We start from the raw sequence: 27,137 nt of genomic DNA, 5'->3' as shown, positions 1-27,137 counted from the left end.
GACATCTCGGCCAGCTGTTTATGAATGGGATCTTCAGTTACATCTGCCATATCTTTCCTTGGGGGCGTTGATCTATTCTGGTTATTCACGTTACCAGAGTTTTTCTGCTGATTCCGCCCAATGATTGTTTTACACCATTTGATTTTTCCCCTGGAGCTTTGTTGAGGACCCGTACAGTTCTATGGCCTGAGAAACTGGGGGCCTGTTTGGTGTGGTGGGGCTAAGTGGTTCTGTCTTGTTTTCAGCTGGTCTTTGTTTGACCCTAGTGAAACAGTTACTCTGGGTTTAAGTTTCAGCTGTGAAGAAATACCAGCAATTAAGTCACCCTGCCCCCCACAGGCAACAATTGGAAAGGGAAAATCAAACCTTACTACAACCACACACCCAGGGCACCACCTAAATAGTCCTTGTGTGATTGGCTCAGTTCAAAAGGTCCAAATCAATTGTCTGCATCAGCACCTGTCTCAGGTGGGAGAGTTTAAAAGGTCTCTGGCAACTAGGTCACAGGGGTCTGGTGACTACATTGATATGGCTTGCTCCAGTGCTGCGTGGAGTCAGGAGGACCCACCCAGCAAATAGATTAGTCTGGGAAGGTTGATGCCTCCTTTCCCACCTTGCATCTCTGTCACACCCAGTCACTGATAGTCCCGCAGGGCTTTGACCCAGTTGCCAGTAGTGAATAGATACTCCAGGGCTTTGTACCTGCCTCAATCACAAGGAAATCTATTTCTGCTGAACCAGGCTGCTGAGCTCTGCCTCTATCTAGCAGGTGGTGGTGAGGCCTGACAACCTCGGGCGCTTGATGGAGGCTGAGGGGTGTTCACTCAGTTCCAGCCCCACCCCTGATTGATGTTACTGACAGAACAGAACAGAACAACTTTGTGGGAATTTGTTTCTGTCCCTGCTAAATTCCCCTGCAGAATAGAAGCTGTTTTGAGTTCCCAGAGCCTGCGCCTCAGGCCCTGTCTTTGCTCCTGCAGGTTTGTATTCAGTTACCTGTCAGTTCTAGCTTCCTGTCTTCTTTGTCTATAGGCTGATGATCCCCTGAGGGCCGGGTGCATCTTAGGCTCAGTAAAGTGGTCCTCTGGCTCAGCCCCGCCCTGGGAACTTCCTGGCTCTACACCCAGGCCAATACCGCCTCAGGGAAACCCTTTACTCACAGGGCCTGCATTTCCGTCCCAGATCTGTTCCATGGTGGTTGCCACCTGAGTAGATGCTGGGCCTCCTCTGATTGCCCAGGGAGACGGGGGGTGTGGTTTCAGAATATCCGGGAGTGAGCCCTATAGTTGCTAAAAGATGGCTGCTGCTCTGCGCCTCGGGGCACCACTGCTCCCGTGTGGTTCCCTCTCAGCCGACCGTCCTCTCCTCACTCCCATGCCATAGAGTCAGTACTGACCAGCTGCAGTCTAGGCCCTGTCCATACCCCTCGAGAAATCACCCAAGAATCTGGACTCCTGGGGGACAGGCCTCCAGACCTCAGAGTGAGAGTGGAGGGGAGTGCTGGGAGCTCAGAGTTGCAGGTAGAGAATATATACAGTTTTATACAGTTTTATGTCTGGCAGGAGAACGCCGTGGCACCCTAGTAGGGGAGGTAGGTGCAGTTTTTAGAGGATCTCTCCCGTGGAGTGTAGTGGGAGGACCTTTGAACTGTGCTCATTTGTTTGTGGGGCACTCCGAGCCGTTCTCATGGGGGAGGGGACTCCCGTCTGCTTGGCGATGAATTTTATATCTTTTGTTTGTATCCTTGAGGTCACAGCTTGCCACAGCGGGGTTGATGTGTGTTCTTCAAACTTCTCTCTTGGTGCAGCTCAAATCTGCCCAGTTACTTGCTAAATTTCTGTCCTTTAACGCTCCTTCTGGACGGGAGCCTTGTATTTTCTTTTTTCTTGTTTTTGTTCTTTAAACAATAAGTGAAGAAACATGGACATGTCTACATGTTAAAATTTTTTGCTTCAAAAATAGTCAAATTACTTTAAAATTTGACTAGAAAACTATGAGCTACCCTCTGAAAAAGTGAGGGTAAAATCTAAAAGTACTTTATTAAAGAAACAATAGTGAAAAGGAAAAAAATAACTTTATTGAGCTATAATTCACATGCCAGAGAATTCACATGTTTAAGAGGTATAATTCAGTGGATTTTATTATGTACAGAGTTGCATAACCATTGCCACAACGAATTTTAGAAAGTTTCCATAAACTCATAAAAAATTCTATTTTTGTGAAAAAAATTAGCAGGCACTTCCTACTTTACCCCAATGGCCTTGCCTTAGGAAACTGGTAATATATTTTCTGTCTCTGTAAATTTCCCTATTCTGGATGTTTATTATAAATATAATCTGGAGAATAATGTTTTTCAAGGTTCATCCATGTCAGGGCATGGTCTTGTATTTCATTCCTTTTTATTGACTGATAGTATTCCATTGCAAGTTTGCTTATCTATCAACTGTCCATTTTGTTCTTTCATTTATTGGTTGGTGAACATTTGTGTTGTTCCCACTTTTTGGCTATTATAAATAATGCTGCTATGAACATTCGTGTTAGAGATTTTGTGTGTCTATATGTTTTCATTTCTCTCAGGTATATACCTAGGAGTAGAATTGATGAGTCATGTAGTAACTCTATGTTTAATTATTTGAAGACATGTCACACTGTTTTCCACAGTGGCTGTACCACTTTATATTCCTCTCTCTGCACATCTCTACTTATAGCTGCTGTTATCCATACTTTATTTAATTTTATTGTTTTAGTGTGGTCATCCTAGTGAGTGCAAAGTAGTATCTCATTGTGGCTTTAATTTGAATTTCCCTGTTGTCAAGCTTCTTTTTATATCATTATTGACTATTTGTACATCTTTGGAGAAGTATCTATTCAGATCCTTTGCTATTTTAAACTGGATGATTATTTTTTTATTGAGTTATAGGAGTTTTTTTTTTATATGTTCTGTATACTAGACCCTTATCAGATATACAAATTACACATGTTTTCTCTCATTCTTTGGCTCTCTTTTCGCTTTGTTGAGAACCTCATCTTTTGAATCCTAGTTTCAATCTTTCTGCTGTATCATGAAATCTTTTGGGTAAGAGACTGTATAAAATTTTCCTCTGATGGGAACATATGCATACACCCCCCATCTGCGACTTCCACCACCACCACCACCTTCATCATTATTATCCTCATCAACCGGTTGCAAAGTATTCACCTCGTAAATATGGTGTCTTTAGCTTTTCATTGGCTGCTGTGAGAATATATGTAATATATATAATAAATAATAAAATTGTACATCCACTTCTTAAAACTTCAAGTCTTTCTGGAAACATAAATTAGAGAACAGGGCATGGTTTCAGAAGGCAAACAAACCTTGAGCCTTTGTAGTTTCCAAGTAAGAAAGAGCTGAGGGTGCTGTATGTACCACTCAGAACCTCCTTCTCTTCCAGGACTGAGAGGCCTGATGCTGTCTGTCATGATGGCCTCTCTCATGAGCTCCCTGACCTCCATCTTCAACAGCGCCAGCACCCTCTTCACCATGGACATCTACACCAAGGTGCGCAAGCAGGCGTCGGAGAGAGAGCTCATGATTGCAGGAAGGTAAATGCAGCTTCTCCCTGCCATGTGCCACAAAACTTGAATGCTCAGAGAGGTTCCATCTGTGCTGTCCATCTGAGCTGGGGGAGGCTGGCAGGTGCCTGAGTGTCATGAGAGTAACCTCTGTGGCTGGTTACATTTGCCCTTCAGTGGTGTTTCATTTAAATTGGAGATCACTAGATCTGACCTCGGGGAATGGTGGGATCACACCTATGGTGCATAATGCAAGGGTACATGTCAGATTTATTAGTATAGAGTATAAATGTCTTAACACAATAATTAAGTAAACGAGATGATGTATATAAAAATAAATAAATTGGAGATCACTGCACAGTGCCCCTCTGGAGTTAGAAGGCCATAAGAGATCATCTAATCAAATCTTCAGGCTATCAGCTTGCAAAATAAGGCTCATCTTGCTTAAACTCAAACAGCTTGGACAGTGAAGGACTAGGACCAGGATCTGTGGCCAATTGAGTCTTTGTCCCAGGCTCTTTTTTTTTTTTTTTGAGACAGAGTCTCACTATGTCACCCTCAGTAGAGTGCTATGGCATCACAGTTCACAGCAACCTCAAACTCTTGGGCTCAAGTGATTTTCTTGCCTCAGCCTCCTGAGTAGCTGGGACTACAGGCACCTGCCACAATGCCAAGATTTTTTTTGTTACAGTTGTCATTGTTGTTTAGCTGGCCCTGGCGGGGTTCAAACCCACCATCCTTGGTGCATGTGGCCGGCGCCCTACTCACTGAGTTATGGATGCCAGCCGTCCCCGTGCTGCCTTCCCCTGCTCTCCACTCTGACCATCTTTGAGGCCCTTTGATGCCTCGACCACTTGATACAACATTTTGCAGGCCCACTGTGAAGATCATAATGAGATTGTGATTGTGATTAGGTTCTGCAGAGTCTAAAATACGAACCTATATGTGCGTTTATTATAGTCAGATGGGCTAATAGACACAGCAGTATAATAAAACTAGGCCAAAAGTGCTCACTATCATGATTACCCCTGGGCAGATACATTGGATAGAGTTCTTCACAGGAGCTCTGCTGTGCCCGTCCAGGGGGCTGTGGCAGGTTGACCTCCTCAGGGTAGGCAGAGCGAGTCCCTGAGGTCAGTCAAGGTTCCCAGTGAGTGCAGGGAAGGCGCAAATGGCTAGCTCATTGCTCTCATCAGCAAGATTAGGGCAAAGGAAGAAAAAGAAAAACGGCAGTCCACTTTCAGGGGATGAGACGCCTGGCACCCAGGGGAGAGCGGACCACTCCAGTCTCCACTTCTCTGCACTATAGGAAGCAGCACTGTTACTTTGGCTGCTTCTTTGGAATTGCATTTACTGATTTCTTCCTGTTACTTACGCGGCTCAAATGTGAAATAGGAAAGAAAACCATTTTGTGGCTTTGCTAATGGCCCTGAGACTATGTAGGGCCTCACATTTTGGGGTGTCCTGTAGCTATGGTCCTGGGACTTATCACAGCCATGGATAAGCTCATAGTGATGTGAGATCATTCCAGATTCTGCCATGGGGACTGCAAGAGCAATCAGGGGCTCTGATGAGGGAGGATGAGTGCAGCTTACTATGGCGTAGTTGGGGGAGAGAGAACCAGAGCTGAGTACAGTATGTAGGTAGGATTTGGGTAAGTGGAGGACAGTGGGAAGGGCATTCCAGAGGGAGAAATACGTGAGGGAAACACTGCTATGTGAAGGTCAGTTGATGGTTCTTTTGCCTTAAAATCAGGTGAGTGCAGAAGAGGTTCACAGTCTTCTAATTTAATCATGAGCACCAGTACTAAATGCTTGCAAAAGACTTTCTAATCTTTTTAGGACCTAAAGTGCAACCCATGTGGAAGAAAGCTGGAAAAATGTGGTCATGTCTCTTCCTACCCAGACTGTTCCTTTATAAACTCTGTTAGTGTTTTTTTTTTTTTTTTTTTTTGTAGAGACAGAGTCTCACTGTACCTCCCTCGGGTAGAGTGCCGTGGCGTCATACGGCTCACAGCAACCTTTAACTTTTGGGCTTACGTGATTCTCTTGCCTCAGCCTCCCGAGCAGCTAGGACTACAGGCACCCGCCACAACGCCCGGCTATTTTTTTGTTGCAGTTTGGCCGGGGCTGGGTTTGAACCCGCCACCCTCGGCATATGGGGCTGGCGCCCTACTCACTGAGCCACAGGCGCCGCCCTACTCTGTTAGTGTTTTAAACTTCATTATGAAGAAAAATGAGGAGAAGAAGAAAAGAATAATAGTTTTTACTCTTTGTAGAGTGTCTGCTATTTGCAAGGTGTTGACGACCACTAATCCTTACTCCCAACTTTGCAAGGTCAACCACATTCAAGGTCGACCACATTCTCAATTTACAGGTGGAGAACTTGACATTCAGAGAGGTTAGGAAATGTGTCCTGTGTCACCTAGAGAGAATAAGAATTTGAATCCAGGGCTGTCTGGCTCCAAAATTCATACCTTGTTCTCATAATCGAGTGCATCTCAAAGTGGGAATCTTCCGTGCCTTGTTGTTGGGCCCATGTTACTATCGAAAGCCAAGTGAATTTCTCTTACTCATGGGCACAAATGACTTTTCTATATGAAGAATATGGAAGAAAAAAAGCTCAGAAGTAAATGTGATGATTTTTCTGTTTGCCGCATGGCACGTATGCTTGGCATGTAGTGACTGGTGTTTCCTTGTGCAGGGTTATTTTGTGACACTCTGTTGTGGGGCTTTGATTTCAGGCTGTTCATCCTGGTGCTGATTGGCATCAGCATCGCCTGGGTGCCCATCGTGCAGTCCGCACAGAGCGGGCAGCTCTTCGATTATATCCAATCTATCACCAGTTACTTGGGACCACCCATTGCCGCTGTCTTCCTGCTTGCTATTTTCTGGAAGAGAGTCAATGAGCCAGTAGGTATCATGTCCAGAAAAGGTATTCTGGCATGGAAATCCTCACGTGGGTTTGTATTTCTCTGTGGGAAAGATCTTATTTCCTAGAGACCTTCAGCAGAAATGAACGTGATGCTGAGAGTTTGTAGGGGAAGCCCTCAGCGACCACCGGGCTCTCTGTTGGGGCAAACTCCTTGGGAATTGATACAGGGTTTCCATTCTCTCCAACTGCCCTGTCCTCCTTGCTATAGGTTCGCAACTAAGATTGTACATTTTATTTTTATTTTTTATTTTATTTATTTATTTATTTTTTTATTAAATCATAGCTGTGTACATTAATGCCATCATGGGGCACCATACAGTGGTTTTATAGACCGTTGGACACATTTTCATCACACTGGTTAACATAGCCTTCCTGGCATTTTCTGGACCTAGATTGTATATAAGGGCATTTATTCCTGAGTATTGGAAAATCCATCTTCTTTTTATTTTTTGAGACAGAGTCTCACTATGTTGCCCTGGGTAGAGTGCCATGGTGTCACTGCTCACAGCAACCCCAAACCCTTGGGCTTAAGCGATTCTCTTGCCTTAGCCTCCCACGTAGCTGGGACTGTAGGAGCCCGCCACAACACCTGGATATTTTTGATTGCAGTTGTTGTTTAGCTGGCCTGGGCCAGGTTCGAACCCGCCAGCCTTGGTGTATGTGGCTGGTGCCATAACCACTGTGCTATGGGTGCCAAGCCACATTGTACCTTTTCTGTCTGTTCTTGGTGATTTTGACCAGACTGCCTTCTTTCTTAAGAGAATGCACTGTACCCCCTGGGAAGTGTGTTCTCTGGGTGATCAGCTTCAGAGAAGAAGACACAGGGTACCTCTGGTACTCTGCCCTGAACTTGGCCTTTCAGCCAGCAGTTTTCAGGGCCCAGCAAAGACAAAGTCCTGGTGCTCAAGAATTCTATACATAAAGCAATGTAAAGCACATAATGACGGAGGGATAAAATATAACACATACTATAAAAAGGAAGAGATTCAGGAAAAAATATATCAGGATTAAACCTGACAGTTGATTCAACTGGTTAGAGAACTAGACACACATCTTGGGATAAGTTTCCATAGGGACTGACAGAAAGCTGGATCACTGGGAGGTTTCTAAAATACGAATTTGGAGGGTGTGTCCAAAAGCCCTACTGGGTATTATAGCAGGCCACCAGCAGATTCCGGTCAACAGTGGACCAGGGCTTTCAAAAAGTAGGGCTAAGAATTGGGATAGACACTAGTAATTCTCACCTGGGGGTGATTTTTGCCCTCTCCACCTAGGGAGACATTTGGCAATGTCTGGAAATAGTATTGATTGTCAAGGTCGGGTGAATGCTCCTGAGATCCAGTGGGTGGAGGACAGGAATGCTGCTAAACATTCTACAATGCACAAGACAGCCCCGCAACCCCCACAAGCCTAAATATCTTAGTGCCGAGGTTCAGAAAACCTGGGATAGCATGTCCAGGGAGTAGCAAGTAGAGACCACAAGGTGAGCCTTGGGCCTGGCCAGGTATTGTGTTAGCTGAGAGGTGACTCTAAATCTTGAGGAAAATATCAAAGGCTACCAGATTTTTTAAGAGCCTCTTGAGAATGAAAACTAAAGGAATAGAAAGAGGCTAATTCCAAAAGATAAGGAAAGGCTCAGCAAGTCTCATCAATACTACTCACACAAACTAAAATCAACAATATAATTTTTGGTGAATTGGTATATGAGGGATGAATGGGAAACGCATCGTTCCTTTATTCCTTGTGAATTTCTCCATCTGGCAGACAGTTCCAGATGCCAGCATAGGGTGGGAACTCACAACATAAAGTGAATGAAACTTGCTCCTTTTCCTGGGCAAACTCCCAGGCTGGACGGGGAGTCAGAGAAGTGAATCGGTGATTACACAGCAGTGGGGTTGGTGTTGGAGTGGCGTGTCCACAGTGATGTAGCCACAGTGAGGACAGTGTGCCTACCCAGTTCTGTCTAGCTTGTTCTATTTAATCTAGGACAATGTTCCTAGGAAGGGAAGAGTTCTTACTCTCTCAGACAGAAAGAATAACCTATGCGAAGATCCAGAGACATGTTTACACATGGCACATGCAAAAACTAGCTGGTAATTTTGTACTCTTACAGTATGAAGTGGAGGGGTACCAATCGCTAACAAAGGTGCTGAACAGCATTTGACAAAATTAAGAAGGCTCTTTTGGGTCACCCTTCTGAAAGAACACGTTCTACTTTATCACTAGTACCCTTAACATGTGGCCTCTACTCTTAGGCCTGGTCCTTTAGGTGAGGACTGACCAAAAAGAAAGAAAGAAAGAAAGAAAGAAAGAAAGAAAGAAGGAAGGAAGGAAGGAAGGAAGGAAGGAAGGGAGGGAGGGAGGGAGGGAGGGAGGGAGGGAGGGAGGGAGGGAGGGAGGAAGGAAGGAAGGAAGGAGGAAGGAAGGAGAGAGTTAATTTAAAAAAAAAAAAAACCTAACAATTGTTCCCTAATGTTTCTAGTTTCTTAAAAGTCTTCCGTATTTCTTTTTTTTTTTTTGTAGAGACGGAGTCTCACTGTACCGCCCTCGGGTAGAGTGCCGTGGCGTCACACGGCTCACAGCAACCTCTTAACCCTTGGGCTTACGCGATTCTCTTGCCTCAGCCTCCCGAGCAGCTGGGACTACAGACGCCCGCCACAGCGCCTGGCTATTTTTTGGTTGCAGTTTGGCCGGGGCTGGGTTTGAACCCGCCACCCTCGGCATATGGGGCTGGCGCCCTACTCACTGAGCCACAGGCGCCGCCCAGTCTTCCGTATTTCTAATATGCAATCCCAAAACCAAACGTAAAGACACAGAGTGTCATTTTAAGTTACCGTAAAAAAATTTTATGTTCTAACATTCTTGGGGAGGACGAGGCAAAGAAATAGAGGGGAGAGAAATGGCAGCTCTAGGTAGTTTGTAAAATAGTCCTAAAGGAGGCTGAGGAAGGAAGCATTATTCATATATGTTCATATTCACACCAGCCCCCCCACCCCCCGCACACAGGGTGGCCATAAAATTCTTGTGCAGTTTAAAAGAATTGACTATTTTAATTGCATATACAGGGTTCCCACAAGGTTTGTGTGCAATTTAAAATAGTTGTGCACGAAATCTATGACCACTCTGTATATAGATGAATAATGCTTTTTTTAAAGACAGAGTCTCACTTAGTCACCCTGGGTAGAGTACTGTGGGGTCCTGGCTCACTGCACCCTCAAACTCTTGGGCTCAAGTGACTCCTCTTGCCTCAGCCTCCTGAGTTGCTGGGACTAAAGGCACCTGTCACAATCCCCCATCTAGTTTTTCCACTTTTAGTAAAGACAGGTTCTCACTTTTGCTCAGGCTCATCTCAAACTCCTAAGCTCAAGCAATCCTCCCTGCTTGGCCTCCCAGAATGCTAGGATTACAGGCATGAGTCACTGCACCCGACTGCATTATTTATGTTTTGACGGAAAAGTTTCTTTCTCCTTATCCCTCAAAGACTCAATTTCTTTTTTTTCCTCCCACATCTTTGTGGGATACAAATTAATTCACAATGATTATTACCTAAATCTGGAGATTGGTGGTAATAGTAGCTGATGGCAGAGAGGCTCAAATTATTTTCCAGGTTAAAGAGAGTTTTTAGGATTAAGGCTTCTGGTTGACATTCTACTCCAGTTGTTAGACACTTGTATTAGGAGTCCTTGTTTGATGCTTCAGGTGAAATCATGTTGAAACACGATAGACAGACACAGGAAAGGCCTCACCTAACATTCCCAGCCATGTTCTGAACTCCAGTGTTCTGGGTTCAGATGGCCTGGAGCTACCATTTCTTTCACCTCTGGGTTACCCAGGAATTTGAGACTGCCCAGCTGTTTTGCGTGTTCAGTATTAGCTCACCGAGGGCTTTCTTCCACAGGGAGCCTTTTGGGGACTGATCCTAGGATTTCTGATTGGGGTTGCCCGCATGATCACTGAGTTTGCCTATGGAACCGGGAGCTGCATGGAGCCCAGTAACTGTCCCACGATTATCTGCGGGGTACACTACTTGTACTTTGCCATCCTCCTCTTTGTCATTTCTATCATCACCATCGTGGTCGTCTCCCTCTTGACCAAGCCCATCCCAGATGTGCATGTGAGTATCTGCCTGGGGGACCTGTTCTGCCCTTGTTTCAAGTTGATGCTGCAGCACGCTCGGTTGGCCTCAGCTCAGTTAAGCATCTCACGCTCACACAATTAAAACTGTCCATTACTTACCACTGGTTTCATGTGGAAGGACACAGCAGTGGGAGTCCTCAGAGCAGTCTGCACTTCAGTGCACGGGCCGTTCTCTGGATCTTGCTCCCAGTGACAGCTCAGGTGCAAGGGAATGAGATCACGTGGGCAGGCACAGGGATACCTTGGCCTAGAAACCCACTTTCCCAAATAGGAACTGACATTCCTTTTATAGTTCCATGGTCAATGCTTTCAGGGATCTGGGAGAGGGACATGCTTGCTATAAAAATCACTACGCTCAGGGAAACACCAAGCATGGTTTACCTCTGGATTTTTTTTCCTGTTAAGCCACCAAACAGTTGCCCATAGAACTCAAGACATTTCCAACAATATCAAAGCCCAATTGACTCAAGATTTAAAAAAATGACAATTATTGTTCTGTAGCTCTAGACACCACCATTGGTATAGGGTTCATTAATAGCTTTTTCCATACAGATGAAGACTACCAAATTAGGGGAAATTTCTACCATAAGCAATATAGTCTGGTGACCTAATGTGGATGACATTCTGCTTTTCTCAGGTTTCCAAGGGAACAGAGCTAACGCTAACCTAAGGTCATATTTATACACAGAGAAAGATGAACCCTTAATTCACGCATGCATAAATACAAGAGCCTACGCAATCCCTAGGAGACCTTCACCTTCGTTGCCAAAATTTTAAGAGTTGTGATAAACCTTAATGTCTAATAGAGATTGCCTTTATAGCAGCAGAGCCACAGTCACATCTATCAGCTGGATGTGTCACAGGCTTCCTTTGTGATGTATTAACTGCTTTGAAAGTCTCACAGACACAAACACACTTGGCTCTGTGCTCCTTCTTGAAGAGGGAAAGCAAGGTGGTCGTCCAAGGCACGGTTGGGGTGAACACATTCCACTGAGCTTCAAACTTCTTCAAGTTCCTGCTTCATGCTCTAGACTATGTTAATAAAACTGTGCTACCAACTCTAACTCTACCCTCTTCTAAGAGCTCGCGATTCTATAGATTTTTTTTTTAAAAAGAGAATTAAGTGTGTTTTAGCTGCATTTTTTAATACTCTATTTTTAAAAATTTTAAATAAATTTAGATACTCCCTAAATCTATTTGAATTCTTTTATTTTCCTTTCCTTTTTTTTTGAGACAGAGTCTCACTCTGTCGCTATGGATAGAGTGCCTAAATCTAGTTGAATTCTATTCCCTGTACCCATCACCCAACTAGCATACCTTGTCCTCATACACCTGTGATTTTTCATCCCTCCTCCCTCCAGTTTTCCCTTTGTGAGTCTTCATTGTCCATTTTTCTACACTTCCACAGTTTCTTATCCCCATTACACAATATAGTACAGAAATCTGAACTTACACTGCTGGTCTAGACAAAGGGCTGTCTAGTCTTGTTTCCTGTTACCAGTACTACAGAAACAAATTCATTTATCAATATGAAATGAGATTTAGTCATTCAACAAACTTTTCTATGTTTGAGGGAGTCATTCCCTCAGCCTCTGAATATTCATATATCACAAGGGCATACATATGTATGATTTACATCTAAGTTCCCAACATAATTTAGAGGTAATTCTGTGGCTGGGAACAGTTGTCTATGTTCCTGTTGGTACCGAGAGACCACATTTATTTTTCTTTCTTTCTTTCTTTTTTTTTTTTTTTGAGACAGAGCTCACCCTGTCACCCTGGGTGGAATGCTGTGGTGTCGTCATAGCTCACAGCAACCTCCAACTCGTGGGCTCAGGTGATCCCCTTCCTTCAGCCTCCCGAGTAACTGGGAATATAGACATCCATCACCAGACCCAGCTAGTTTTTCTATTTTTTAGTAGAAGATAGGGGTCTTGCTCTTGCTCAGGCTGGTCTCAAACTTGTGAGCTCAAGCAGTCCACCTGCCTTGACCTCCCAGGGTGCTGGGATTATGGATACGAGTCACCATGCCTGGCCCATTCTCCTTTCTTGATGCATATCTCTTTATTCCTTCAACTCCTTGTCCCAAAATGCTCTTTGGATCTTTCTGTTTACCGGTTCTGCTTTCCCTCCAGCTCTACCGTCTGTGTTGGAGTCTCCGTAACAGCAAAGAGGAGCGTATTGACTTGGATGCGGGAGAGGAGGACTTCCAGGAAGCCCCGAAGGAGGCCTTGGATATAGGTGATTTATGGCCCCAAACCAACGCCCAAACCATACAAAGCTAATCCTGCAACGTCAAGACAACTTGACTGAAGCCTTCACTAAAATGCCTTTATCAAAACTCTGATCTCTTCCCTATGGCAGAGTGAGGAGTGGGGTGGGGGATGGGATGAAAAAATGGCTCTTAGGAATTAACTCTGAGGCCCCGCCAAGGAGAAGAGGGAGGTGCAGAATCATTCCAGCTCCCTTGTTGCTGGATGTTGGTAAGGAATTTGCCACCTTGCCTTGATTTAGGGTGTGACCACAGATAGGAGAAGAGTCGGAGCTCTTTTCACATAGCCTGTGCGCTGAGAGCAGATGACACCAAAGCTATGATCAGTTCTAGGACATTGGCGGGATAGAATAGAGGCCCTTAGGATCTTATGTACTACTGTCTTACAGTATCAGATTTCAAAAATCAAATTTCTCTGGTAGCCTGATAACAGTGCTTAGTCAGTGCCCAGAGATATATCCTTAAAGTTAATGCTTTCTTTTTCTTTTCTCTTTCTTTTCCTTCCTTCCTTCCTTCCTTCCTTGCTTCCTTCCTTCGTTCCTTTCTCTTTCTCTTTCTTTATTTTTTTGAGATAGAGTCTCACTACGTCACCTTTGCTAGAGCTGTGGCATCACAGCTCACGGCAACCTCAAACTGTTGGTCTTAAGCCATTGTCTTGCCTCAGCCTCCCAAGTAGCTGGGACTACAGGTGCCTGCCACAATGCCCGGCTATTATTTTGTTGTCATTGTTGTTTGGCAGGCCTGGGCTGGGTTCGAACCCTCCAGCCCTGGTGTATGTGGCTGGCAACCTAGCCTCTGAGCTATAGGCACTGAGCCCCAAAGTTAATGCTTTCTTCAACTTCAGCATCACAACTTTTCCTCCCTATGGGGGAGGTGCACACATGTGGTTTGGTTGTGGAGGTGTGTGGCGTGCACCGCTGTGGGAACTCCAGGGTCAATGTGTGCTTTACCTGGTACTGGGCTAGAAGTCTCACCACTTCATCTGAAGGAGAGGACAGATGTAGCAAAATGAGTTCCATCTGAGTCTGGCCGTTGGGAGGATCATAGAATCTGAGCTCTGGAAAGGGCCCTCAAGATCCTTTGGTCTTATCACTTCAATTTACAGACATGTAGGTCTTATCACTTCAATTTACAGACATGTAGGTTGAAACCTTCTCTCTTCTTATGGGGAGAAGGTTTGCCTATGGTCCTGGCTCTGATACAGTCTGCTCTCCTTCTTGTAGGACCTTTCAGTTCTGAAACTTGCAACTCAGCAAGGGTTAGGGGGAAGAGGGGAGCCAAGGGCAGCTGACCATGGTGCTGAAATCAGGCAGCTCCTTCCTGCTTCCCTGGAGCAGGCAGGCATGAATATGCCCTCTGTTCCTCCTGCCTCATATATGTACCCATTTTGAGGGAGAGTAGCATAGATTTTATATTTATTTATTTATTTATTTATTTATTGAGACAGAGTCTCACTATGTTGCCCTTGGAAGACTGCCATGGCATCACAACTCACAGCAATCTCAAACTCCTGGGCTTAAGTGATTCTCTTGCCTCAGTCTCCCAAGTAGCTGGGACTATAGGCACCCGCCACAACACCCAGCTATTTTTTTCTTGCAGTTGTCATTGTTGTTTAGCTGGCCCGGGCTGAGTTTGAACCCGCCAGCCTCCGTGTATGTGGTTGGTGCCGTAACAACTGTGCTACAGGCATTGAACCAACATAGATTTTTAAAGGGACATGGATGAAAAGTATTTTGAATGTCGAGAAGTTTTAATGCGGAAGAGTACATTATTTTTACAACTGGAGGGCAGAGACTTAAGACTGGTGAGTGGAAAGAACACATCCAATTTTAACTCAGAAAAAGGAGTGAGGTTTGGAATCAGAGAGAATTAGGATTAAATCTTGACTTCTTTTTTTAAACTACTCTGGGAAAGTTATTTCATTTTTCTAAACTTCAGGTTCCTCATGTAAAAGTTTATTTTTAAATTTTACTTATTAAAATTTTTTTTTTTAGACAGAGTCTCACTCTGCAGCCCTGGGTAGAATGTCATGGCATCATCATAGCTCACAGCAACCTCAAACTCTTGGGCCTTTGAGCAATCCTCTTGCCTCAGCCTCCTGAGTAGCTGGGCCTATAGGTGCCCAGCTCTATGGCTAGTTTTTCTATTTTTAGTAGAGATAAGGTTTCATGCTTGCTCAGGTTGGTCTTGAACTCCTGAGCTCAAGCAGTCCACCTGTCTCAGCCTCTTAGAGTGCTGGGATCACGGGCCTGAGTCACTGTGCTCAGCTTCATGCAAAAGCATTCTAAATGAAAGCAGCACCTCCTAGTATTTGGAAACAGCACACGAGGTAATGCACCACTCTAACAGCTGGCTGAAACTGTCACCATCATGATTGCTTTGAAGAATTAGCTTTGTAGCTGAGTTGATCTGGAAAGGGATGAGCAGGAAGTGTGCATCTATCGGAGATGCTGGAGAGGGAGGGGCTTCTACACTAGCTTTGTGACCTCTGAGGTTCTCAGGGCAGCACTTGAATTCTTTTGTTTCTTGATGAACTCACAGTGAAATCAGACTGAACACCCTCCCCTATTAATGCACAAGAAACTAAGCTCTCTTGAGGGCTTTTTACAGTCCCCGGATGTCCCACTCACCATTCTCTGAGAAAGTGCATGAGGAGGGTTTGCTGGGCATCATCATCCCTGTATCACCACCATCGCGACTGATCATATTTTAAACACCCTGCTCTAGTTGACTGACTCATTTCAGCACCTCATCATCCTTTTAAAGTAGATAATGTAAGCATAATTCTTCTAATTTTATGGATGAGGAAAATGAGACATAGAGACTTACTCAAGACCAACCAATGTTTTAATTGACTCAGATAACTATCTATTTCTCTCTTGAGCTGGTCAAGGAGCCCAGTTTCTTGCTCCTTCTTCCTGATTCTGCTATTTAGATGGAGTGAGTCAAAGGGAAGAGGTACAAGGGGGGGCTCCTCTCTCTTATGTGTGTGATAAAAGAGTGGGAATGGAAGAAGGCTATGAATTGGGTGCTCTCTCATTAAATCATTAGTTACATCTTCATTAGTATAATGATGAAGGTATGATTTATCCAATTTTACAGACACCTGGAGAAAAGAGAGGTGAATTAACAAGGGCATAAAGCTGGGTTTTTGGCCCCACTTCTGACGTATGTGTGCATTTAAGCATTAAGGTTCCTTCCAGCCCTGAAATTCTGTGACTCTTTTATTGATTTATTTTTTGAAATGATCTGTCTTTATCATATGATCAGTAAACAGAAAAATCCCCTGAGTGTAAACAGGAGAAATGTGCTGGTTAAGTTATTCATCATTACCTTATTATTGACAAAATGAAGCACTATCTATGTTTATAGTTATAAAAAAGAAAAAGCCTAGAAAGAAATGGGGGCTTTGGGAAAGGGGAGGGGAGAAAAGGGAGGGGCAGGCACAGACTCCACATCTGGCCCTGTGGGATTTGGGGCTCCCTTTCCCACCCTGATCTGAGGGTTTTTCCAGATCTTTGGAGTTAGATGCCAATAGGAAATTTCCTTAAGAAAATAATTTGTGAATCTGACACCTATTTCCTAGTGTAGAGTTGTGGGAGGGGAGGTCTGGTGGAGGAGGGGAAGAGTCATGTGGAAGAGAGTAGAGCAACCCCTTCCAAGAATGGGGAACTCCCCCATTTCATGAGGGGGGATGGTAGCTTCTCCTGCTACCATGGAGAAGCTCCCTCTCCAGGGCCTCTGTCACTGGCAGGAAGGGAGCACCCTCTTGCCCCCACTCCTGCAATCAGGTCAGGACAAGGTCTGGGACACTAGGACACTTTTAAAGAAAACTTTTGTGACTTCTAACAATGGGAAAGTGCAGAGCAGTGGTTTCTGGTCATGGTGCTGAAAACATAGTGGGCTTGGTCTCATAACTACTGAGTGACAAAGCTGGTATCTGAAGCTGGGTTCATCTACCTGCAGTGTCACGCCTGGGCTAGAGGAGGGGGACTCAGTTGACATTTTGAGTGCCAGGCCAGTTGGATGGTTTGATTCAGCACTGTTGATATGCAACATTAGATCTTAAGTCCTGGATGTGCTGATCACCGCTGCCCCAAATCAGAAGCTGTTCAGACCAGTATAATTATGTGATCTGACTGTTTTGAATCAAGATGAATTTTCACAGGGCCTGATGGAGATAAAGCTGGAGCTGGCTGGTCTCTAGCATATAGAATCCATCTAGTAACACTGTGGTATAGTTAAGTTCTGTTGAACATTTTGCACTATTTTAATTCCTGAAAACAAGGATGTTAGGAAATTTCTGCAGATTGGTAGATGCTGCAGGGTATGGCTTCTCCCCTGGAAACTTCTAGTCTCTCTGGCTTCCATATCCAATAATCCTTTGATGTCTTTCCCTTGACACAGAAGTTCCTGAGGAGAAAAAAGGATGCTTCAGGAGGGCCTATGACCTATTTTGTGGCCTGGACCAGCAGAGCGGACCCACAATGACCAAGGAAGAGGAGGCAGCCATGAAGATGAAGCTGACAGACACCTCTGAGAAGCCTTTGTGGAGGACAGTGGTGAACATTAATGGCATCATCCTGCTGGCTGTGGCTGTCTTCTGCCATGCATATTTTGCCTGAGTCCTGGCTTTTCTGCTGCAGTCTCACCACGGCGGGAATCTTAACTCATCTCCCTTTAATCCCACCCTGTGGTATTGAAAGGAAACCAGGCATTTGTAAATTTCACCCAGTTGGACAACCGTGTACATGTGTAATTATAGGCTGGCTGGTGGAAAATCATTAATTTGTTGTTAACTTATGTATTTGAAGCCAGTGTGATACAATCACTGTACATACTAGAGCTAAGGAAGGAAGGTCCACTCAGGTATATCCAGAAAAAGGCTGAGTAAGAAACACAAGCCTAGTGATGTCTGGGGAAAGTCTGTTTTGTAATCCTTGAGTATTATTTAAAGAGTTTTGGTGCCTCTGGTTCCTGCCATTTTCTCCTATCTGACTTCCTCCACATCTCTCTCTCTCTTTTTTTTTTTTTTTAAATTTAAGCAGTTTTCAATTTTCCCCTTATCCTATTCCTCTCAAGTTTTTTTTTTTTCCTACCACAAGAAAAATCAATGCGATAAATTGGATGAATGCAGGTGCTAAGGATGGGAGATTGATGAGGCCTGAAGAAGGCAGCACATGCCCCAGAGAAAGGGACTTAGGCACCAGCTTCAGGCCAGTGGGGGAAGCAGATAATTTTGAATCCAGGGGATTTTCTGGTCTTCTTAAAAATGCCCATGGTGAGTTCCATCTGTTTGGGATTTTACTCATTTCGACATTGACTGTCCCTGCAATGTCTTAGTCACTCAGTAATCTTTGTTGACTAAGTGAATGATAATGGGCATTTATTTAGAAATATTGGTTTTCTTTTTCCAGAAGCCTGGCTCTTGGTTAGCCTTTTCTTGTGGCTGCACAAAGTACGCCCTCTGGTGGCTATGATGAATTGGAACGCACCTGCCAGAGGCCATTCTGCCCCAAGGGGCTGAAGCTGACTTAACATGGTTTTAGCAGCTGACAGCTGTCACCAGAGAAAGAAAATGCACCTGCTGGGGGTGGAGTGGGGGAAGGGCATATCTATAATCTCAAAGCAGCTCCACCCTCCTGAAACACTGAAATATAATGAGCTGGAGCTCATCCTCCCTGCGAATTCACATGACCGCAGTTGTCCTTTTTCTGGTGACCTGATTGGCGATAGCCAACCCGTAAAGGTTCGATTAGATGGTGTGTTTTCCAGGTAGCAGGGCCCAACCCTTCCAGCTGAGAGGAGTGTATTTCCTGTTGAGTCAGTTTCCCAGGGGGGAAATTCTTTCCTTTAATTTAACTTTAATTCATTCTTTTAATTTCATCTGTGAAATCTCAATTATCTTGTAATAGTATACCATTCAAGTTGTTAAAAAAGATCACGATGTTGGTCTTGAATGATTTCAGCATAGCTTAGAAAAGAGCTTGAGAGTGGTCTCTGGATATAAAATCGGTTCAACAGGCACCAGGATGGCTTGTCCTTCCGGAGGGAAGGAAACTCAGATAGCGTTATTTGAAATGCCTTCTCACTGCCCTGAAGCCAGGCAGAGGAGTGGGAAAAGTTAGAATTTCACATGGTGAACATTCCTCAGAGGATCTAGTCTTGGGTGGAGTGTGGAATGTGTTTTCGGTGTTGAGAGTGGAAGGCTGGTGGGTGGAGTGGACAATATGAAGAATCTAGATTGTTCTGAATTTGGTTTCTAGCTTTGCCAAGGATTTACTGTGTATATTATGTTAAATTATTTTGTCTCAACTGTGTCTTTTGTTTTCTTTCCTTTTTTTTTTTTTTTTGAAAAATGGGGACCATGTGGCGCCTGTGGCTCAAGGAGTAGGGCGCTGGCCTCATATGCCAGAGGTGGCAGGTTCAAACCTGGCCCTGGCAAAAAAAAAAAAAAAAAGAAAAAAAGAAAAATGGGGACCTTGTGCTTATAGCATCTACCCACCTACCTCCTGTGATTGTGTCGAGGTCACTTGGAAAAGTAGACAGGAGATATGCATGAGGAAAATGCTATCAGACACTATATTAAACTGCATTATAGTCCCATAAATTAAAATGTGTTACTTTGATAAAATGAAAACATTAAACCTCCCAACATCCTAATTGCCCTGTTCTCTAGAGAATCTAAATGAATACTAAATATGTCTGTGGTGAGCTTTAGTTTGCACAAGATATGAATTAAGAAGCAGGAGGTCAGGATAGTTGAGAATAGAATTTAACAACCTGAACAATTTAAAGAGAAATTGTTTTTTTTAATTCTTTTTATTAAATCATAACTGTATACATTGATATGATCATGGGGCATCATACATTTGCTTCATAGACCATTTGACACATTTTCATGCGGTGGGTACCTGCATATTGTCCTGTGAGAATAGACTCAGGAGGTTGGGGGCCATAAATGATAGCCGATACTAGAACAAATTCAGGGGGACAGGGAAGAACTATCCCTTTTCTTAAATTGAAGATGGTGTTACACATGGGGACAGAGGAACTGATTATTAATGCTCAGTTTATGCCACTCAAAAATCATGATGCCCTATCAGGTAAAACCAAAAAAGCTTCTTTAAATATGAATAACTATTTTAAAAGGAATCTCTCAAAATGAAAAGACAGGCCTCCTTTCCTACAGAGTGATGTTGCTCCTGGGGCTTCTGACCTGTCTGCTGCTTGCTTCCGTGCAGCTGAGTCAGGCGTTGGCCTTCACTTAGAGAAATTTCTACTTTTGGAACTCAAAAGGGGGCACTTATTCCTGGCGCTGAAAGCATCATCTCCTAAAAGATGCACTGCAGCTTGTGTTTTCTTGTCCTGCTTCACTAAAGCAAACCTTGGGAGAAAAACATAGGTGTGCTTGTTGGGAGGAGAGGGGTTTCTTTTTTTTTTGGCTGGGACTGGTTTTGAACCCACCACCTCTGGCATACGGGGTGGTGTCTTAGTCCTTAGAGCCACAGGTGCCACCCCTAGGAGAGGGGTTTCTTAAGATTCCTCCTCATCGACAGGGTCCTGTGTCCGAATCCTGCACGAGGTGAAAGCGAAATGGAGGACTCACCCTCCACGCCGCCGCCCAGCACAGAAGCGACTGCAGCTTTCACCTCAATTCCAGAGGCTCCGAGCGCAGAGGAACAGCTAGACAAAAATCAAATTAGAAAGGCAGTGGAAGCTCTCTTGGCACATTGCAAGTCCAGGAAGAACAATAATGGATTCCTTTTGAATGAGAATGAAAACTTATTTTTAATGGTGATAGTATGGAAAATTCCAAGTAAAGAACTGAGGGTCAAATTGCCCTTGCCTCATGGTATTTGATCAGATTTAGAAGAAATCTGTTTATTTACCAAGGGTGGACCCAATAAAACTCCTGAACAGACAGAACGTTTCTATAGAAAGCTTTTGAACAAGCATGGCATTAAAACCATATCTCGGATTATACCACGCCAAACTTTAAAAAAGGAATATAAACCCTATGAAGCCAAGCTCCGCCTTATGAGTAGTTTTGACTTTTTCCTTACTGATGCCAGAATTCGGAGGCTTTTACCCACACACATTGGGAGACATTTCTATCAAAGAAAGAAAGTTCCAGTATCTGTGAATCTTCTAACCAAGAATTTATCAACAGAGATCAATGAATCTATAGGTGGAACAGTCTTACACATCTCTAAAAGTGATTCTTGCAACACTATACGCATCGGTCACACTGCAGTGCAGACTGAGCATATCATTGAAAACATCATTGCTGTCACCAAAGGGTTTTCAGAGAAATTGCCAGAGAAATGGAAGAGTGTGAAACTCATGTTTGTGAAAACTGAGAGATCGGTTGCCCTCCCCATCTTTTCTTCATTTGTCACCAGTTGGGACGAAACTACCAAACATTATCTTCCTAAGAAGAAAAAGGTGACAAAGAAAAGCCCACAACGAAGACGTCTTGAAAAACAAAAATGGAAGAAGAAAAACAGAAAGATACAGCAACAGCCTTCATGAGTCTTAACAAAAGGTAATGTAGCACCTAAAAGTGGTGCTCCAGTGAAGAAACCTGGAACCCAAAAGGAGAAGACCCCAAAACATGGGAAGAAAAAACGTGGCAAAGTAAAAGCCCAACTTAAATTGACAAACGACTCTGAAGATGAAATTCCACAGCTGGTACCAATAGGAACAGCTCCAGCTAAAGAAAATGTAGAGACTCAAAAACATGCCACAGGGAAGAAGTCTTCAAAAAAGAGTCCTGGTCCCACTACACCTCATGGAAAGAAGAGAAAGGCCTTACCAGCTTCAGATGCCATGAAAGCTGCAGAGCCTGAGACCCTGGGTGAAGCGCCAGGAAAGAAGCCAAAAATGAGAGAAGAGGCAGAGAAGGAAAGAAATCCTTTACTGACAAAAAAAAGACCCAAGACAGACTCCAAAAAAGCCAGAGGCCAAGGTCTTTGCTACTTCTACTAAATCTGAAAGAAAAGCTCCCCACATGCCTAAACGATTGCCCAAAGACCCTCATTCTACCTAAAGTCAGTGATTCAACCAGAGGTAACATCCAAGCTACCTGAAGAGCTTTTTAGAAATACTGGTGTCTAGCTGGGCGTTGTGGCAGGCGCCTGTAGTCCCAGCTACTCCAGAGGCTGAGGCAAGAGAATCACCTAAGCCCAGGAGTTGGAGGTTGCTGTGAGCTGTTATGCCACAGCACTCTACCTAGGGCAATAAAGGGAAACTCTGTCTCTACAAAAAAAAAAAAAAAAAAGAAATAAATAAAAAGAAAAGAAATACTCGTGTCATGATCCCCATTGTAACCTCCAAGTATGAGGCCTGGATTTAAATATATTGTTTTAACCACCACATGTAATTCTGATAAATGTTCTGGGTATAAGAACCAGTGGTTTGAAGTAAAATCTGTTTTGTAATTGTTCTTCTGTGTATTTGCTAATAGAGGGATAATAGAATGCTTCTGTCATTGTGTTTATTATGAAAATATAACATTTGCTTCTGAAAAAAAAAAAAAATTCCTCCTCATCCTGCCCCAAGAAAATCTCACCTCTACTCCAGATTGTGTGTGTGTATATATATATATATATATATTTTTTTTTTTTTGCAGTTTTTGTCTGGGGCTGGGTTTGAACCCACCACCTCCAGCCTATGGGGCCAGTGCCCTACTCCTTTGAGCTACAGGTGCCACCTCAGATTGTATTTTGGTGAATGAAGTTGCTTGAGCGAGGTGCCATTGTCTTGGCAGGTGCGGACGAACCTGTACTCCTAGGTCCTACCTCTGTGGGGACAGTGTTGTTTGACTGTTTTTTTTTTTTTAATCCCAAAATGGAACAATACATTATTATTCATTATGATTACTAAATCATGACTTTTTTAATAATATATTTCCACAATCAGGTAAACATTGGTGGAATATGATCTTTTCTTCTTTTTAAATTAAATCATAGCTGTGTACGTTAATACAAATATGGGGTATAATGTGCTGGTTTTATATACAATTTGAAATACTTTCATTCTACACTTAGTAGATTTAACATGTACCCTTGTAAAATGAGAGGACTCAGGTGAGTGTCATTCAATCTCAGAGCCTCAGGTTGCATATTCCTAACCTGGGCAAGTTCTGCAGCCCTGAGAGCGACTCAGTGAAAGAACAGGCAATGTGATGCAATCCATCCGATGCCTGGAAAACTGGTAGCCAATGCCCATAAGATAAAGGGACCTTCTTTACACCTGATGCTCGTGGCACACACACGTGCATTTCAGAATCAGACAAGAGACAGAAAAATCCAACCTCATTGGTTTTTAGGGCCCATTCGTTCCATTCTGACCTCCCCTCTAAACTGTCCAGAGCCTGACTCTTAAAAAGATTTTATGAAGTGACAAAAATTGTGGTGTGCAATGTGGTGTTTTGATTTATGTATATACTGTGGAATGACTAAATCAAGCTAATTAGCATATCTATTGCCTCACATACATTTTTTTGGTAGTAGGAACACTTAAAATCTACTCTCAGCAATTTTTGAGTGTACGCTATATAATCACCATATTGTACGGTAGATCTGAATTTATTCCCCTTGTCTAACTGGAATTTTGTATCCTTTGACCAACATTCCCCCAGTCCCTCCCTCTCCTCATTCTTGGTGCCTACCATTCTACTCAGTCTCCATGAGTTCAACTTTTTAGATTCCACATGCAAGTGAGATCATGGAGTATTTGTCTTTTGTAGTAAGGCCTGGCACTTTACCAACCTGACTTCTATTTTGTTTTACCTTTGGTACATCATATTGTATAGATGGTCCTCAAAATCAGTCTCATGGTTGGAAATTTTTGCAGGCAGGGGGGTGAGGGGACAAAGCACTGACGTTTATCAGTCATCTTCTCTGGTCTGGGCTCTTTAAGTAATATCGGATGACCTTGCCTAATCTCCACAACAGTTCCACAAAGTCGGCATTGTACTCAAAGGAAACATGGTGAGGACCTTGATGGTCATGGTGTGGAGGTTGACAGTCCTTCTTTGCTATCACAGAGTCTCTTGGGGCAGCCTTACAGCAATGACACACTGTTTCTCCTTCAATTCTGAAGATGCTGGAATGGAGGTTGGGTATGGAAAAGTGAAGAGACCAACATCTATTGAGCACCTACTTATTTATATTAACCAAAATTATATTAATAAATGATATTGACTTGGTGCCTGTAGCTCAGCAGCTAGGGCACCATCCACATACACCAGGGCTGGTGTGTTCGAACCCAGCCTGGGCCTGCCAAACAACAATGGCAACTACAACAAAAAAATAGCTTGGCATTGTGGCAGGTGCCTGTAGTCCTAGCTACTTGGGAGGCTGAGGCAAGAGAATCACTTAAACCCAAGAGTTGAAGGTTGCTGTGAGCTGTGACGCCACAGCACTCTACCAAGGGTGACATAGTGAGACTCTGTCTCAGAAAAAAAAAAAAATTATAACATTTAAATACAGGATCCAGGCAGTCTTATCTCTGTTTTCAGATGAGAAATGAAGGTGATTGCTTTGCTTAGGTTGGGTCTATGTCTAGAGACTGCTGTCCTAGCTGTGGTCTAGGTGGACGCCATCTCCTAACCAAGTAGGAATCTATCTTCTCTGTAAAGTAGCTTGTACTTTCTAATGAAGGCTGTTCCAAGACCTCTAGGACATGGGGAATGATGTTTTCTGATTCTACGTCACCCTCAGCACAAGTAAATAATAGTGCAATTCCTGATCAACAGACTGTGTTGGTGTACTGTAGCCCTTTGAGCTAGCTATGAGAAGTACAAGGGATTTTATCCAATGCATACAAAGTACAGTCAAGTCTGTGTGGCCACAGGAGGAAAGAAGTTTATTATACTCACAGGTCCCAGAAAGGGGGTCACTGCATGTCACACAGGATCCTATGAGAAGCAGTGGATGGTCAGGAGGCAAAAAGGAGGGAAGGAAAGACATAGGCTTGAGCCTCTGATGGGCTTCCATGGGGAAGGTAAGGAAAGATGGTCCTTGAATGATCTGTGCTCCTAGATCACAGTCAAAGACCAAATCACCAAAGTAAACGCTACGTATTTCACACTGGCAAAAATGTGAATCAGAGTGCTGGGTTTCGCTCGTATTTTCTGATGTGCTATAGTCTAGGAGACAAGGTGCCTGAGTCCAGCGAGCAACAAGTACTTTCCCATTATAGAAAACCCCGGTGATACTGCCCACCCGAGGGCCCCCCTCTCCCCTGCCTTGCCCCACTCACAGGCTCTACATGTTCAATTTTTAATTCTATTTTCTGAGTAGCGTCCACTTCACATTACTTTCGCCCTAGGAACTTCTAGTTTGGAAATCCACAAGATACATATTTCACTCTATCCATGTTGTGGGTTTAATTATAATATCTCCTCAAACTTCATTTGTTAAAGTCCTAATGCTCAGGACCTCACAATGTGACTGTACTAGGAGATAGAGTCTTTAAAGAGGTGATTAAATTAAAATGAGGTTGTTAGGGTGGTTCCTCCTCTTTTTTGACTGGTATCCGCATAAGAAGAGGACAGACAGACAGAAGGAAGGCCACGAGAAGACACAGAAGAGATGGCCATTTACAAGCCAAGGAGAGAAGTCTCAGAAGACACTCAGGTCTTGGACTTTTCAAACCTCCAAAACTGGGACAAAACAAATTTCTGCTGTTTAAGCCACCCATTCCGAGGTACTTTGTTATGGCAGCCCTAACTAATTGATACAGTCGGTAGGGTAGTCAGATCCTGTACCATCTACCTGGAGATAGCTGGTGGAGGTATCACAGGTGGAGGAGTCCAGTCCCACAAGATTGCTCCCCAATTTCAATGCCATTCACCACCCCCAAGTTATTGTATCTGTATTTTTGACCAGCTGGCTATACATTAGGGTTCACACAACCCCCTCTTTGTTTTCAATAATTTGCTAGAGTGGATCACAGAACTCAGGGAAACACTTCACGTACATTTGCTTGTTTATTATAAAGGATAGTAGAAAGGATACGGATGAAGAGAGAGGCCCAGGGCGAGGCATAAGAGAAGGGGTATGGAGCTTCCATGGCTCTGGTCATGCCACCTTCCAGGAACATCCACAAGTTCTGCTGTCTGGAAGCTTTCTGAACTTTATGCTTCGAGTTTTTATGAAGGCATTACTTCATACACACAATGAATTAAATCATTGGTCTTTGGTGAGCAACTTAGCCTTCAGCCCCTCTCCCCTCCCCAGAGATTGGAAGGTGGGGCTGGAGGTTCCAGCCCTCTAATTCTGCCTTGGTTTCACCTGTGGGGGCCTGGAGCTGTCAGCCAGAAGTCAATTTATTAGTATACAGGAAGAAATTTATTACATTGGAAATCCCAAAGATTTTAGGGGTTGTATGCCAGAAAACAGGGATGAAGACCCAATATATATTTCATGATCTCACATTGGGCCAGAATAGCAGCACCTTCTGCCATGGCCAGCACTTGAAGTCTCAGCACCATGATGAGGTCCCTAGAGTCAGAGGCTTCTTCTTCCTGGAGGATTGAGGAGTGACCAGGTTGTCAGTGAGTGCATCAGAGTCTCTCTTTCTCTTTTTCTCTTTCTCTGAATAAAAAAGCCTCTTTTAAGATGGTCCTCTCCAAAGCAGAACACTCCTTGGACCACAGGCCACCCCAAGAAGATAGGAGGGTGAGTAGCCTATGTAGTTCAAGTTGAGAGAAGAAAATCTACTTATGGAGAAACTTGTCTCTATGTACCTTCCACTTATGAAAAATCCCATTGCAATTCTTTGGCTGACTGGTAGAATTGTGGGGTGATCAAGAAATTGATATTCTAGGGATTCCTGTGAACAAACAAGAAAAACAAGAAAAGGACTGTAGGAAACTGTTAGGAAAAAATAAAAAAGGGCTGTGTACACTGGCTCACACCTGTGTTCCCAGCACTTTGGGAGGTCAAGGCAGGAGGATCCTTTGAGGCTGGGAGTTTGTAACCAGATTGGGAAGCACAGTGAGACCCCATCTCTACAAAAAATAACTTAAACAATTAGCCAGGTATGGTGGTGCACACCTGTAGTCACAGCTACTTAGGAGGATGTGAGGCAGGAGGACTGCTTGAACCCAGGAGTTTAAATGAGGCAGCAGTGAGCTATGACCATGCTACTGAATCCAGCCTGGATGACAAAGTGAGGTTCTGTTCCTAAAAACGGAAAGGGAAGGGAAGGGAAAGGAAAGGAAAGG

At 43.8% G+C, this 27,137-nt stretch overlaps 1 protein-coding gene and 1 pseudogene across 1 annotated transcript in view; both read left to right on the top strand.

Moving 5' to 3' along the window:
• SLC5A1 (solute carrier family 5 member 1) overlaps nucleotides 1-19,213 on the top strand; it is an 89,437-nt gene extending 70,224 nt beyond the window's left edge. Inside the window, exons 11-15 of the mRNA XM_053588464.1 lie at nucleotides 3,435-3,585; nucleotides 6,299-6,467; nucleotides 10,388-10,603; nucleotides 12,762-12,867; nucleotides 17,306-19,213. Coding sequence (XP_053444439.1) covers nucleotides 3,435-3,585; nucleotides 6,299-6,467; nucleotides 10,388-10,603; nucleotides 12,762-12,867; nucleotides 17,306-17,523 — 860 coding nt within the window. The 3' untranslated portion in view covers nucleotides 17,524-19,213. The remainder of the gene's footprint in view (nucleotides 1-3,434; nucleotides 3,586-6,298; nucleotides 6,468-10,387; nucleotides 10,604-12,761; nucleotides 12,868-17,305) is intronic.
• Nucleotides 19,214-19,780: 567 nt separating this feature from the next.
• On the top strand, nucleotides 19,781-22,380 carry LOC128583841 (ribosomal L1 domain-containing protein 1-like; annotated as a pseudogene).
• The last annotated feature ends 4,757 nt before the right edge of the window (nucleotides 22,381-27,137 follow it).

This window comes from Nycticebus coucang, chromosome 4 (assembly GCF_027406575.1).
Source record: "Nycticebus coucang isolate mNycCou1 chromosome 4, mNycCou1.pri, whole genome shotgun sequence".
In the NCBI taxonomy this organism is placed as follows: Eukaryota; Metazoa; Chordata; class Mammalia; order Primates; family Lorisidae; genus Nycticebus; species Nycticebus coucang.
This window is presented reverse-complemented; position numbering and strand designations above follow the sequence as displayed.